Source organism: Brachycentrus maculatus, unplaced genomic scaffold, assembly GCF_059751285.1.
Source record: "Brachycentrus maculatus isolate JH-2025_06_01 unplaced genomic scaffold, ASM5975128v1 h1tg000913l, whole genome shotgun sequence".
In the NCBI taxonomy this organism is placed as follows: Eukaryota; Metazoa; Arthropoda; class Insecta; order Trichoptera; family Brachycentridae; genus Brachycentrus; species Brachycentrus maculatus.
In genome coordinates this window covers 26,571-40,250 of record NW_028281638.1, presented here as the reverse complement: position 1 = coordinate 40,250, position 13,680 = coordinate 26,571, and the positions used below count along the sequence as shown (strand labels likewise).

General features: G+C 35.3%; 1 protein-coding gene across 1 annotated transcript; it reads right to left on the bottom strand.

Moving 5' to 3' along the window:
* Positions 1-1,816: 1,816 nt before the first annotated feature.
* LOC148299860 (sodium channel protein Nach-like) lies at positions 1,817-12,958 on the bottom strand. Its single transcript, XM_088275587.1, has 9 exons — positions 12,876-12,958; positions 12,121-12,315; positions 11,180-11,333; positions 9,113-9,243; positions 7,140-7,227; positions 6,254-6,339; positions 4,492-4,955; positions 3,373-3,597; positions 1,817-1,872 (listed from the first exon to the last, which is right to left on the bottom strand). Exons 1-9 carry the CDS (start codon positions 12,956-12,958, stop codon positions 1,817-1,819), a joined length of 1,482 nt encoding a protein of 493 aa, XP_088131713.1.
* Between the last annotated feature and the right edge of the window lie 722 nt (positions 12,959-13,680).

Genomic DNA, 13,680 nt, shown 5'->3' with positions numbered 1-13,680 from the left:
CATATCTTACATTCGTTTAATTTTTGTTTGTTTGTTATTTTTTAAAATTATTTAGCATTTCACAATATATTATAATTTTGTAACTATACTACTTCTGTACAAAAAATATTAAATATTAATACAAAAGATGATTCCACAAAGGCATGGCCTATATGTGAGTATACATTTTTGTAGGTTATAATAAAAGGGCAAGAATACAACAGATATCAGAAATAAAATAAGATTAAAAGTACCAATAAAAGTACAAATATTAGATTGTAACAGAAAACAAAAAATAAAAAAGATGAAAAACATAATAGTAAGCAAATATCGTAGTCGTACAGGAGAAAGTGACCAACTAACAAAAGGTAAAATGTTCAGGAGGGCCATTTAAGTCACTTTTGCTTGGCAAGAAAATAAATATCAATGCTGTAAGTCATTTTAGCGAGTCAATATATTATAAATAATAATAAAATAATAAAACCCTTATCCGCACCCCAATGATGCATAGGGCACTGTGTCATATAAACGCAGTGTTATCTTGATCGTTTACACATGAAGGAAAGGTGATCAGGCCTCCGCTTCAGGTACCAGTCCATGGTAGTATTGAATAAATATTGCAGTGAATAAATCACTTAAATTTATTTTACCCCCCTTGGGAATCGAACCCGGGACCTCCAGAACGGTATTACACTACGGAGGCGGACAAAAGAACGCATTCCTATAGCGGGTTTGAATGCTGAGGATCTTATTTTTTTAAAGTTAGTTAAGTGTCAATCATGCCATGGACGAACGGGGGGTGCGCAAATACAACGCCTAAGGACGATCAACGTAGAGATGAGGGCAGCCTTATCAACAATTTCTCCAAATTTTTATCGCCTGTGGTCAGTTAAGTAGGCTCAAAATTCGTTTTAAACATTGTTTGTTGTGTATGTTTTCAGACTACATTAATTTTAATAGTAAATCAATATTAAATAAACTTTTTTTAAATATTTTTTTGACATATCATCAAAGATGAAGAAGAATATGGAAGTCTGGGCATTTACGGGGCTGACGACATCTCGCCAAAAGATGTCTCTAGTGAAGTTCTAGTGATTCAAGAACATATAATATAAAACCCTTATCCGCACCCAATCAGCCTTGGTGATCAGCCTTCAGTCCTAGTACAATTCAAGAACAAGGTTTTTAAATTGGTTCATATATATAGAACTTCCGAGAATTTGAGTAGTGTGGTTGTCAATAATGGGTAGGATTGGTGAATGTTACACGTGTGTAAAGTGATAACTTAAACCAGCCTATGACGGTCGTCAGCCCCGTAAATGCCCAGACTTCCATATTCTTCTTCATGTATGTTGAGATGTCAAAAAATAATATGAAAATAACTCCTGTAATTGGAGATAGTCCAGATTTTGTGAACAAGTATTTGGACACACTCAAAATGTTGTTAAACTTTTTTCTTTGGTGTACCTCTAAAATTTCTTGATTTGGCAGTTGTACCTTGAACAGAAAAAGTTTTCGGAACACTGGTTTAGGCTATGGTACTCCGTATGCCTCCCGAGAGCCGCCATCAAGCTTGCCTCTTTTACAAGGCATCGGGTTCACACCGTCGAAGAATAAGAAAGAAGATGAAATTAAGAAAAACCTATGTTTTATTATTTTTATCTACTTATTTATTTGTGTTGCATTTCTACATGAATATAACATATGGTGACATTAAAGTACTTAACAGGATTGCATAATTTATACTTGTATTGTGGAACAGAGTCATTTAATTATCGCATGGTGCATAACCCAGCTCACGTAACAAGATGCATTCATTATTTATGCATCGCCATACCTATTTCATGGGAGTGTGCTTCACGCTAATCTCTACTTCTAAAACCATGGTGTGGCCTTCAAATAAGGGAAAATGGGGAAAAAATAGACTGGGTAACACCAATTTTACATTTTCCAGGAGAGGCAATTCGGTGGTCATCTGAAATTCAAGATACTAGACAGACTAATTCTTTTTTACAGGTTTTCAACATCGAATCGGATGTTTAACAATCCAAATTGGACGCCTTACGAATCGAATTGGAGCTTTGCAAATCAAGTTGGATGATTTTCAAATCAAATTGGAGGTTCTATTGTATTTTATAAAAACATATACATATATTCATTTCATTAATTGATTCGACAGTCACTTTGTGGCGAAATCTATCCATTTTTAATTAATGTTTTACTTAGTAAATACCACTATTTCTTCAAAAAAATCGAACACGGTGTTTGAAAATGGATGCGGAATGCATCGAAACACGTGTCACAGTAGATTTTAAATAGTGGTGTTTACTAAGTAAAACATTAATTCAATATATATATATATATTCATATGAGTACCTACTACATATACCGTCAGTATAAATACTTGCCATATTTTTTATTCTTAAGACTACCTATTGCGTTAGTCGTCAAGTTGGCAAGAGTGCGCGGCGCGCTGTCATAGTCTAGGCGCGCGATGTGTACTTAAGTTTTCAGACAACATTTTCAATACTTTGAATCATGAGAAGTACTTTAAATATGTTTTTAAATTTCCAACTTTTTTCCATAAAATACAATTTAACGTCCAATTTGTTATGTAAAACGTCCAATTTAATTTGTAAGGTGCCCAATATAAAGTTAAAACCCATTATTTAACAAAAAATAATTAATTAAATGAAACAAATTAGTTGATTTTAATTCTAATAACAGTATATATTGTGGACGTCCTCACAAAAAAAGTTACATTTCCAATATTTAAAAAAAAAATCCTTTAAATGCAAATCTGTTACGTTTACTGTATTCTATCGAAATCTTAATGAAAGTTGCAACATAACATCACTAATTCTATGTTAAACCAATATGAAATCATTCAAATCAATCAAGCGCACCAAAAAGTAACAATTTTTCAAGCTAGAACTCCTGATTACTTAAAATCATTTATAATGGAAATGTAACGTTTTGGTGAGGACCTCCACAGTTGTATTATTTAAAGTAGCAAGGGTGTTTATATTATCCACTGACACTTCGTGATGGAATTGCATTTTTAATTTATTATTAGATTAAAACCAATATTTTTAGCTTTTCCACTTTTTTATTTGACCAGCGACCGGGTTTCGTCGTTACCGACATCATCAGACTGGTCTGTCCATCATCAGACTGGTCGGGTCATCCAGTGTGATGATGTCGGTAACGACGAAACCCGGTCGCTGGTCAAATAAAAAAGTGGAAAAGCTAAAAATATTGGTTTTAATCTAATAAAAAATTAGCAAGGGTGTATTTATTTTTCTTTGCCATCAAAATTCGCTGTTGTTACGAATATAGATTTCGGTTTAAAATGATCGATTTTCGGGAAACTTTCAATCCCCCCGACCATACCTCTCCTAACTTTATATTTCTTTTCATCCATTTCATTTTTAGTCCCAAACCGGAAGAATCTGGCAACCCTTTGCGCCCAAGTCCGCTTCCTCTTGCGGACGCCGTTTTCGTCGTATTTCGGGGCGACCATTTTCTTTATTCCCCGAAACACGATAAAGTAGACGACCTCCACGAAACTCATCATGCTCGCTCCGAGAAATAATCCAGTTGTTCCTCCGATAGAAACTAAAAAAAATGAAATAAGGGCCATTATTAAAAAATAAACACGTGTTTAAGACCACTAATTGAGTCCGCCTCCATAGTGTAATGGTCAGCACGCTCGGCTACCATTCTGGAGGTCCCGGGTTCGATTCCCAGGGGGGGTCAAATAAATATAAGTGATTTTTTTCACTCTAATATTTATTCAAAATCACCCTGAACTGGTACCTGAAGCGGAAGGCCGATCACCTTTCCTTCATATGTTAACGATCAAGATAACACTGCGTTTATATGCAGTGCCCTATGCACCATTGGGGTGCGGATAAGGGTTTGAAGAAGAAGAATTGAGTTTTATTTCATTGATTAATTCGGTGGTCATTTTGTGGTCAAATCTATCCATTTAAAATTTTAGTCTTACTTGGTAAATATTTATTATATGACCTTTTAAGATACGTGTTTTGATGAATTCCGTATCATTTTCAAACACCGCATGTGAAGCTAAGTCTATTTCATTTCACACGTTTTCACGAGTTTTATTTCATTTCTAGTTTCGAAAACTACAAATGTTTTCATCGACAGGTGATCACAAAAACCTTATCCAAATTCAAACACCGGCGTTTGCAAATGATGCGGAATGCATCGAAATCCGTGTCACAATAGATTTTAGTCTAGTGTTTCATTGTCATCAAAATAACATGAAATATGTTCATAGATTTAGATTCATTTTAATTTGTGTATAAATGTTAAATCAAACACTGATTTGTAAAGTCTACGAAGTTGTATTTTATTGTTTAATAAAAACCACATAAAAATCAATTTTTTGACAATAGTTTCGCCTAGTTATGGCATTTTCATCTGACAAACAATTTTTGAGCTAGTTTTCATTAAACATTTAATACAAAAATTGTGAAAAAAACATACCAACCAGGTCCAATGGCCCACGAACCACGTTTCTTCTAAACCTTTCAGTAGGCAAGAAGTCCAGCGAAATCTCTATCTCAGAGTGCGAATTAGGGGTGGTGATCCTATCATCGGCAATGACGGATATTTCCGCCTCCTCGCAGGACGGCTGGCAGTCGCAGTAGAGGCCGACTCTGGAGCTCCAGTCGGCGCGCAGCACGCTGAGCTGGCCGTAGTTCTCGTGAAGGCAGGCCAGCCCGCTAATGTCGCAGTGGTCGGCCATCGTGGTGTTGGGCGTGAAGAAGTTGGTGCAGTTGCAGAAGGCGATCTGAGCGTCCTTTCTGCACTGGACTGTGCAAGCCGAGTAGGAGTGGTATCGGTAGACGGAGGGAGGACGCTCGTCGGGATACTTGCAGCGCCGCTTTAGGGGCGATACGTCGCGGGCAGCCAAGTCGTTGTCGATGCTCTTTACTGCTATGTGGCGCCTGGAAAACAATATTGAATGATGTAAAAACCTCTATATTCATCAAATACTACCTCATAGGCGCTTATGTCGTGGATGGTTATGATTAAGGGGCGAAGAACTCAAGGACGCCGAAGGACATCATGGCTTAAAAACCTACGACAATGGTTTGACAGAAGCACCAAATCTCTGTTCCGAGCTGCAGCATCAAAATTGAAGATAGCCACGTTGATCGCCGATCTTCGTTAGAAGTGGCACAGAAAGAAGAAGAAGTCGTGGATGGTTTACAATGTCAGGAAAATTTACTAAAAATAGTTTTGTCAATACAAACGTTGGTAAACAGAAGTATGAGATGAAGGTATATGCAAATATGTATACGAGTATGATAAAATGATTCTAAATAAACTTTTTCTCCCATTTGTTTGTGTTGATCGCAGTCAGATAAATAATTGAGATATCAATATATAAATAACTCCTAAAGGAAACTTACCCAGAATTTATGAACAAAGATTTGGACTCATTAAAAATATTGAAAAAATATTTTTTCCCAAGCAAAAACAGTATTCCTTCAAAAATGTAATGTGGAGTTTTGTCCCTCTGGCTTTGAACAGTTATAATTTTGAGCCAAGTATTTTGTTTGTTGTTATTTGTACATAATATGATATATGGTTACTATTGAAAGCTTTCCCAACAGCATTTCGGATCTGATACAGAAGCATGTGGGCTTCTTGACAGACCTTTCATGCAATGCAATTTTATTTTATGAACTAAATTGCGACAATTATAGTAAAATATTATTGAAACAAAATTACAATGAATTTACATTTGAAAGCTTTCAATGTCCCTGTCACTGCCAATCTAAATAAAACAAGTTTGTTAACTCTTGTTTAGAAGTGTCCCAGTGTAGACAGTGGAAGAGATAGTTCAGTTAGTCAGCTAGATCCGATTCCAACCCGACGTTGGACGGCACACAGACGCTTCTATAATCCCGACCAGCACAGCAGACAAACACGGAAACGCCAAGGCATTTGCAGAAAATGTTCAGTCATCTAATTTTTCAGTGAGATATGACAGTTTGATGGCGATATGATGATTATGATTGGTAAAAAAAGAAATGTCGTCAATCGATCTCGAAGCGTCGATAAGACAGAGTGTGGCAAAAAAAAGGAGCCGATGCATTATTTTGCCTTCTTCTTAGTCTTCTTGGGCAAGAAAGCGCGATGGTCACTCCAAATAGCAGCTTGTTGAGTTCCTCGTCGTTGTGGATGGCCAACTGCTGATAACGTCTGAGGTAATCCTTAGACGTTTTGAACAGCTTACCTGTAATGGATCTGACCATTGGCTATTAAAATGTCGGAAGTCAATGTTGTTAGGGTGGGCACCTCTTCTTCCCCCAACACATAAATCTGCAAAACAAAGAAAAAACAAAAATAATTCACCGAACTGGGATCTTCGTCGGTATTCTGTGGAATGTCTACGAGTGGTACGAAAAATGGTAGTGCATTATTTAGTCATCAAAAAGTGTTTTTTTTACTACATTTTGAGTTTGTCCAAATACTTGTTCCCAAATCTGAGTTTCTACACTTATGAGTTATTACTATTAATTTCACATCTTCACATAGATGAAGAAAAATATGGATGTCTGGGTTCCTAAGTGGAGAAACACAGATTTGTGCACAAGTATTAGGGCACTCTAAAAAGTTTGTAAATAAAATTATTGGTAAATTAAAGCAGCGTTTAAATGTCAAAAATCATGTTTTCCTGCGTTTCCCTTCAGTATGTAAAATAATGCGGTCAGGATCTTGCCTACATCTAAATAAAGGGTCTTTGCTAAATAATTGGTTTGCCAAACAAACCGTAGATGGCTCCAGTGAACTCTCACATAAAGTGTCATGAGATTTATGAAGTTCCAAAAATTTTAACAGTGTAGTTTTCAATCACAGGTAGAATAGTAAAAGTGGACGTGTGTAAAGTGATGCTTAACCAGCCTACGACAGGTCGTAAGTCGCGTAAATACACAGACTTTCATATTCCTCTTCGTCTATGTATATTGAGATGTCAAAAATGTGAAATAACTCCTAAGTTGAGAAACCCACATTTGTGAACAAGTATTCGGACACACTCAAAACATTGTAAATATAATTTATTGAACGTTTAAGTAATGCGTCTTCAATAAAAGTATTTTTAAAATATTTATTTCACTTACATTTCCGGGAACATGCACGTTGAAAACTATACTCCCGGGTCCCGTGTATTTGTCATTTGTCATTTCCAACTTCTTTCCATTGGGATCCCTTAAAATTATACAAATACGTTACGTTATCTTACTTGCGGAATGTTACAGATTTTCGCTTCGAATTGGACGTATTAAAAACCAAATTGGACGCCTGACAAATCAAAATGGACGTTTGTCACGTTTAATTGGACTTTAGATTTGCTGGAGATTCATCACCAAATCACTTTACTTGCACACATTATAAACAGGTTCAGATCTACATTAATCGTTTTCGAAAAATATGACTTTGGATATGCTGGACATTCATCAGAAACTCACATTCCTTGCAAATATTATACATCTTTGACACCCGCTCCTGCAGATCTTATCTCTTATCTCTTTCGAAAACTATGACTTTGGGTTTGCTGGACATTCATCAGAAACTCACATTTCTTGCACACATTATGCACCTTTGACACTAACTCCTGTAGATTTTCTTTACTTACATTATTATGTAATACAGAACTACATTCATCTCTTTCAAAAACAATTACTTTGGTTTTGCTGGATATTAATCAGAAACTCACATTTCTTGCATACATTATGCACTTTTGATACCAGCTCCTTCAGATATTCTTTAGTTGTATTATTATGTAATACAAATCTACATTCATCTCTTTAAAAAACATGACTTTGGGTTTGCTGGATATTCATCAGAAACTCACATTTCTTGCATTCATTATGCACCTTTGATACCAGCTCCTTCAGATATTCTTTAGTTGTATTATTATGTAATACAAATCTACAATACATTAATCTCTTTCGAAAACTATGACTTTGGATTTGCTGGAAGTCGATCAGATATTCACATTCCTTGTTCATATTACACATTCCTTTGACACCAGCCCCTGTAGATCTTCTTTACTTGTATTATTATGTAATACAGATCTACATTAATGTCTTATAAAAACCATGGCTTTTGATTCTCTGCACATTTATCAAAAAAATTATTTCCTTTCACATATTATCCAGGTGAATCTTTAAAACCAACTCCAAAGTTATTTGGATTTGTGTTATAAGTTGGTCATCAATAAAAAAATATTCTAAAGTTAATATGCCAAATATTTTACCTGTTGAAAAAACCCGAATCGCAAAATTGTTTAATGCAGAAGGGTCTGAAAATGTATGATGAGATGCCTGATTTTTTTGTTAAATAATAATGTAGTTGAATATTCATGGCATCTCTACTTAAAACCTATTCCAATATAACTAACTAACTAACTAACCATCACGCCGCTTCCCCGCAGGGGTAGGCAGAGAGAATCGAACGCCACACCACTCTGCTTTGCAAACATTCTTTGCCTCTTCTACATTCATGCATCTCCTCATACATACCCGACGATTATTACGACTCCTGACCCGGCCGCTTTCAAGAATTTGACATACCTGATTGTGCCAAGTTTTCCTCGGTCGTCCTCTGCTTCTTTTTCCAACTACATTCGCCCCATAAATTTGTTTAACCGTTTTTTCTTCACTCATACGCTCCACATGTCCAAACCATCTCAACACACCTTTCTTAATTTTATCGATAATGCTTATCTCAGCCTTACATTCTTTCCTTATTTCATCATTCGAACATCTATCAAACATCGTTTTGCCACACATTCGTCTGAGGGATCGCATTTCAATATTAGTTCCATTCCAATATTAGTTTCGGTAATTAACAGTTGTGGTAAAATTATACCATGATTTATACCAAAAATGGAAGACACAGGTGTTTTAATTTTTATGTAAATAATTGTACCTACTATCTGTAGAAATATATATGTGTGTATATATGTATTAGTTGTAGTATAAGCTAACTAAAGAAATAAATGAAAAATTAATAAAAGTCATGGTGAGTAAATAAATGATTCCCATTCGCTCTGACGTCACGAAGATCTTGTGTTACGCAATGTACTCACTTTCCCTGTATGGAGTTGATGGCGAAGCAGAGTCCCAGCTCGGTGTCTAGAGGCAGGAAGTACTCGCAGCAGTCGAACGGGTTCTCGAACCAAGTGCAGTTGCTTAGCACCTCGTCGCACTTACTGCGGACCTGCAGACGAATAATGATAATAAAAGTAGTAGTCATAATAAAGTCGTAGTCATAATAAAGTAGTAGTCATAATAAAGTAGTAGTCATAATAAAGTAGTAGTCATAGTAAAGTCAGGATTTTGGATAATTTAAATACTGCCACTTTCGTAATATACTACCGCAAGGGAAAGAGCCCTGACAAGAGTCACATCTTGCATCCATCAACAATTCAATTCAATTCAAACCCTTATCCGCACCACAATGGTGCATAGGGCACTGCATTATATAAGCACAGTGTTATCTTGATCGTTAACACGAAGGAAAGGTGATCAGCCCTCCGCTTCAAGTACAAGTCCAGGGTAATATTTAATAAATATTAGATTGAAAAAATCACTTATATTTATTTGACCCCCCTGGGAATCGAACCCGGGACCTCCAGAACGGTAGCCGAGCGCGCTGACCATTACACTACGGAGGCGGCCATATATAAATGTATAAATATATTTACGCCTCCGTAGTGTAATGGTCAGCACGCTCGGCTACTTTACGTACTTCCTTTTACTTACTTTCTCACAGAATGTTGTAACGCACACTGTCATTTGCAGTTACGCTCTTATAGATCTTACTGTGTGATATATTGAGTACCGATACCTCTTTAAATCACTATAAACTACGTACATAAGTATGTTATACAAATATAGCAAACTCGTAACACATCTTCAAGGCGTCTCTCAGTTGCATAGCAACGGGTTGAACTACCCTCCCCCAGTTCCTGATCATCCCTCCGTCTTCGGTTTATAATAAAACTATCATATTTTATAATTAAAAATTCAATTAACTTGACATTGGTAAATGCAATGTATTCCATGAGCAACGCCATTCCATATTAAAAAAAAGAAATGTTTGGAATAAAGATAAAACTAAATTAACTTATAATTTATATTTGAAGCACTATCATTGTGATTTTCCATTTTATAATTAAAATGTAACTTTTTTCAGAAAATAATCACTCATTTGATAAAAACAAAGGTCTAAATATATTACACACATGCAACAGAGGACTTCAATTAGATTACTTAGAAATATGAGAAATTCAAAAGGGAATTAATAATAATTTACAAGTAATAAATACTCATGTAAACGATTTTTTCTAAAAGTCCGTTTATAAATATGTTTCCAATTACTCCATGCTCCTTTGCCTAACCGTCAAAATATTTTGAATATTGTTAAGTAGATAGTGTTTTAGTATTAATCAGTCTTGATAAAGAAGCGGTTAGCTTCGAAGCCGGTAGACGTTATAATTAAGTAGTAATAAATTATTTATAGTGATTTTAAAACAAAGTTACATTTTAATTATTTAATACATATTTATTTTTCTTGATCGTTTATTGTATGATACATTGGAATTGATGACGTCGCGGACAGCATGACGTCACTATACCTTTAAAAGCGCTTTACATTTTAATTACAGAATAAACTTATTCTGATAAACCAAATGAAAAGGGGATTTTTTTTAATGCTGGCTAGAGAGGGAGATAAACTAACTAACTAACTAACCAGCACGCTGCTTCCCCGCAGGGGTAGGCAGAGAGAATAGAACGCCACACCACTCTGTCTTGGCAAACATTCTTCGCCTCTTGCACGATCATGCATCTCCTCATACATACCCGCCGATTGTTACGACTCCTAACCTAACCACTTTCAAGTATTTGGCATACCTGATCGTGCCATGTTTTTCTCGGTCTTCCTCTGCTTCTTTTTCCAATAACATTCGCCTCATATATTTGTTTTACCGTTCTTTCCTCACTCATTCGTTCTACATGTCCAAACCATTTCAACACACCTTTCTTAATTTTATCGATAATGCTTATCTCAGCTTTGGAGCAGCAGAGGGAGATTGAGGGTTAAAATAGCTTATGAAGGGTTAAATAATGGATATTTGATACTAGGTACTCACGGCGTCAGCGTAGTAGGTGTAATTGACTCTCGGACAGTTTGGGTCGGCATCGGGAATGTTGCAAAACTGCATCAGATAGTAACTGACCCCCTTGTAGAAGCCAATCTCCTTCAGGACTTCTTCCAGGTTGAAGTCGTGCTCCTTAGTCCATAAACTAGAATGACATAATATCCATTTTGAATTAAAATTTTATTAGGTTAATATAAATTTTATTAATATCTATTGTGACACGTGTTTCGATGCATTCTGGATCATTTTCATACACCGTATAAAAAATAATGCATCTAAACACATCGCTCACTCCTTTCAACAACGTCATATCTCAAAAAACTTAATTTTTCAGGAGACCGTTTTTAATGTTTAAGAATATAATGAAACGTATTAAAAATAAATATCAAGCCACTCATTGAACTTTTTACTGTGCAACAGATCTTTTTAGGTAAAACCTGAATGTTTTTTCTCCATTTGAAAAATATTTATCACATTTAAAAAAATAAATTAAAAAAATACAAAAACAACACTTTCTGTCCTGTAGCGGGTAAACATAAAGTTAAAAATATGCCGCACATTCTTCTGAGAGATCGCATTTCGACTGCATTCAGTCTACTTTCATCCTTCTTTTGCCAACTCCATGTTTCACTTCCATACATTAGAGTTGGAACCAGGACTCCGCTGTGAGCTGCCAGTTTAGCTTCCGCTAATAGGTTTACAATACAATATAGAGTTTACAATATATTGTAGTTCATACAATATAGGGTTTATTTTTACCAGATTTTACACATAACAAGATATAATACAATAAAAAAGGCATACAGTAAAATAATCACAAATATTAAGCCTGGACTCTAATTAAGTCTGTTTCCACCATATGTTTAGCTAATCTTACATACGACAAAAACATAGTTTTGGATATGAATTCTTAAATGGACATGAATTCTTACCCGTCAGAAACCTGTTCGATCCTGTCACCGTTTTCGGTCTCGCAAACAGCTATGGCCGGAAAATTGGTCTTCCAATCATTGTAAGTAGTTTCCACGACGAAAGATATCGGGTTGTTGATGAAGGCGTCCCAGGACGCCGTGATGAGCAGCGACGAGCAGTACCATGACAGAATGACGCAAATCACCCAGAAAACTCTAGAAATGTAATAATAAACCAAAGGATTTTTTTAAAATTAATGTTTAACTAAGTAAATTCCACCGTAATATACGGTGGTTGAAAATGATGCGGAATGCATCGAAACACGTGTCACAGTAGATTTAAATAAAAAGTGGTATTTATAAAACATTGATTAAAAATTGATAAATTTTACCACAAAGTGACTGCCGAATCAATTAATGAAATTAAAGTTATTTAATTTAATCAGGACTTCCGCCTCTATTAACATCTATTGGTAAGATGAAAGAAGCTTTCTATTGAGCAGAAAATCTTTCATTTGTATGTGAGGTCCGAATCCTGGATTATAATCACATACATGAGAAACGCTAGATGTCTCTAGTGAAATTCTAGTGATTCAAAATTGGATCATATATTTTATATATATATATATATACCCTGTAATGCTGTAAATCTATTGTGGACCTGATGGTTTTTTTTTAAATTTATGGACCGGAAAGGGTTTGACAACAATAGATGCCTTGTCATCTACCATATATATAATGATAAACATAATATGAAAACTCTCGATATCTCTTACCTCTCTGACCAGTGAACATTTTTATCCACGATAAATCTCAATCCATGAATGGATGAGTTTTCCATATACTCCTTTATGAACATAATTCTTAGAAAATGTATGCGACGAATAAATAAGTATGACTACCGATATGGTCACTCAATATTAGATGATTGAAATCAATCTGTGTACCCAGTCAAGAGCTGATATTGAGTCTTTTCATAAACAAATTACTGCCACGAATTCCTAAATACAGTGCCTTATAACAATGGTTACTGGTTAAATTCATATATTTATTATTAGACAGTGGTTCTCAATCTGTACATAACGTATTCACAATAATTTCAGTGTTTTTTTTTTTTTGACATCTCATCAAAGATGAAGAAGAATATGGAAGTCTGGGCATTTACGGGACTTACGACCGTCATAGGCTGGTTTAAGTGATCACTTTACACACGTGTAACATTCACCAATTCTACCCATTATTGACAACCACACTACTCAAATTCTTGGAAGTTCTATATATATGAACCAACTAACTTCAACTTCTAGTGATTCATGAACATGGTTTTTAATTTGGTTCATATATATAGAACTTCCAAGAATTTGAGTAGTGTGGTTGTCAATAATGGGTAGAATTGGTGAATGTTACACGTGTGTAAAGTGATCACTTAAGCCAGCCTATGACGGTCGTAAGCCCCGTAAATGCCCAGACTTCCATATTCTTCTTCATCTTTGATGAGATGTCAAAAAGTAATATGAAAATAACTCCTGTAATTGGAGATAATCCAGATTTTGTGAACAAGTATTTGGACACACTCAAAAT

Bases quoted from the DNA above. Each gene is read 5' to 3' on its own strand.
- LOC148299860 (XM_088275587.1), bottom strand. From the start codon at position 12,958: ATGTTCATAAAGGAGTATATGGAAAACTCATCCATTCATGGATTGAGA. The intron at 6,340-7,139 runs GTAAGTGAAATA...TTTGTTTTGCAG, and splicing joins ACGTGCATGTTCCCGGAAAT to ATTTATGTGTTGGGGGAAGA. The intron at 1,873-3,372 runs GTATGGTCGGGG...CCTTATTTGAAG, and splicing joins GAAATATAAAGTTAGGAGAG to GCCACACCATGGTTTTAGAA.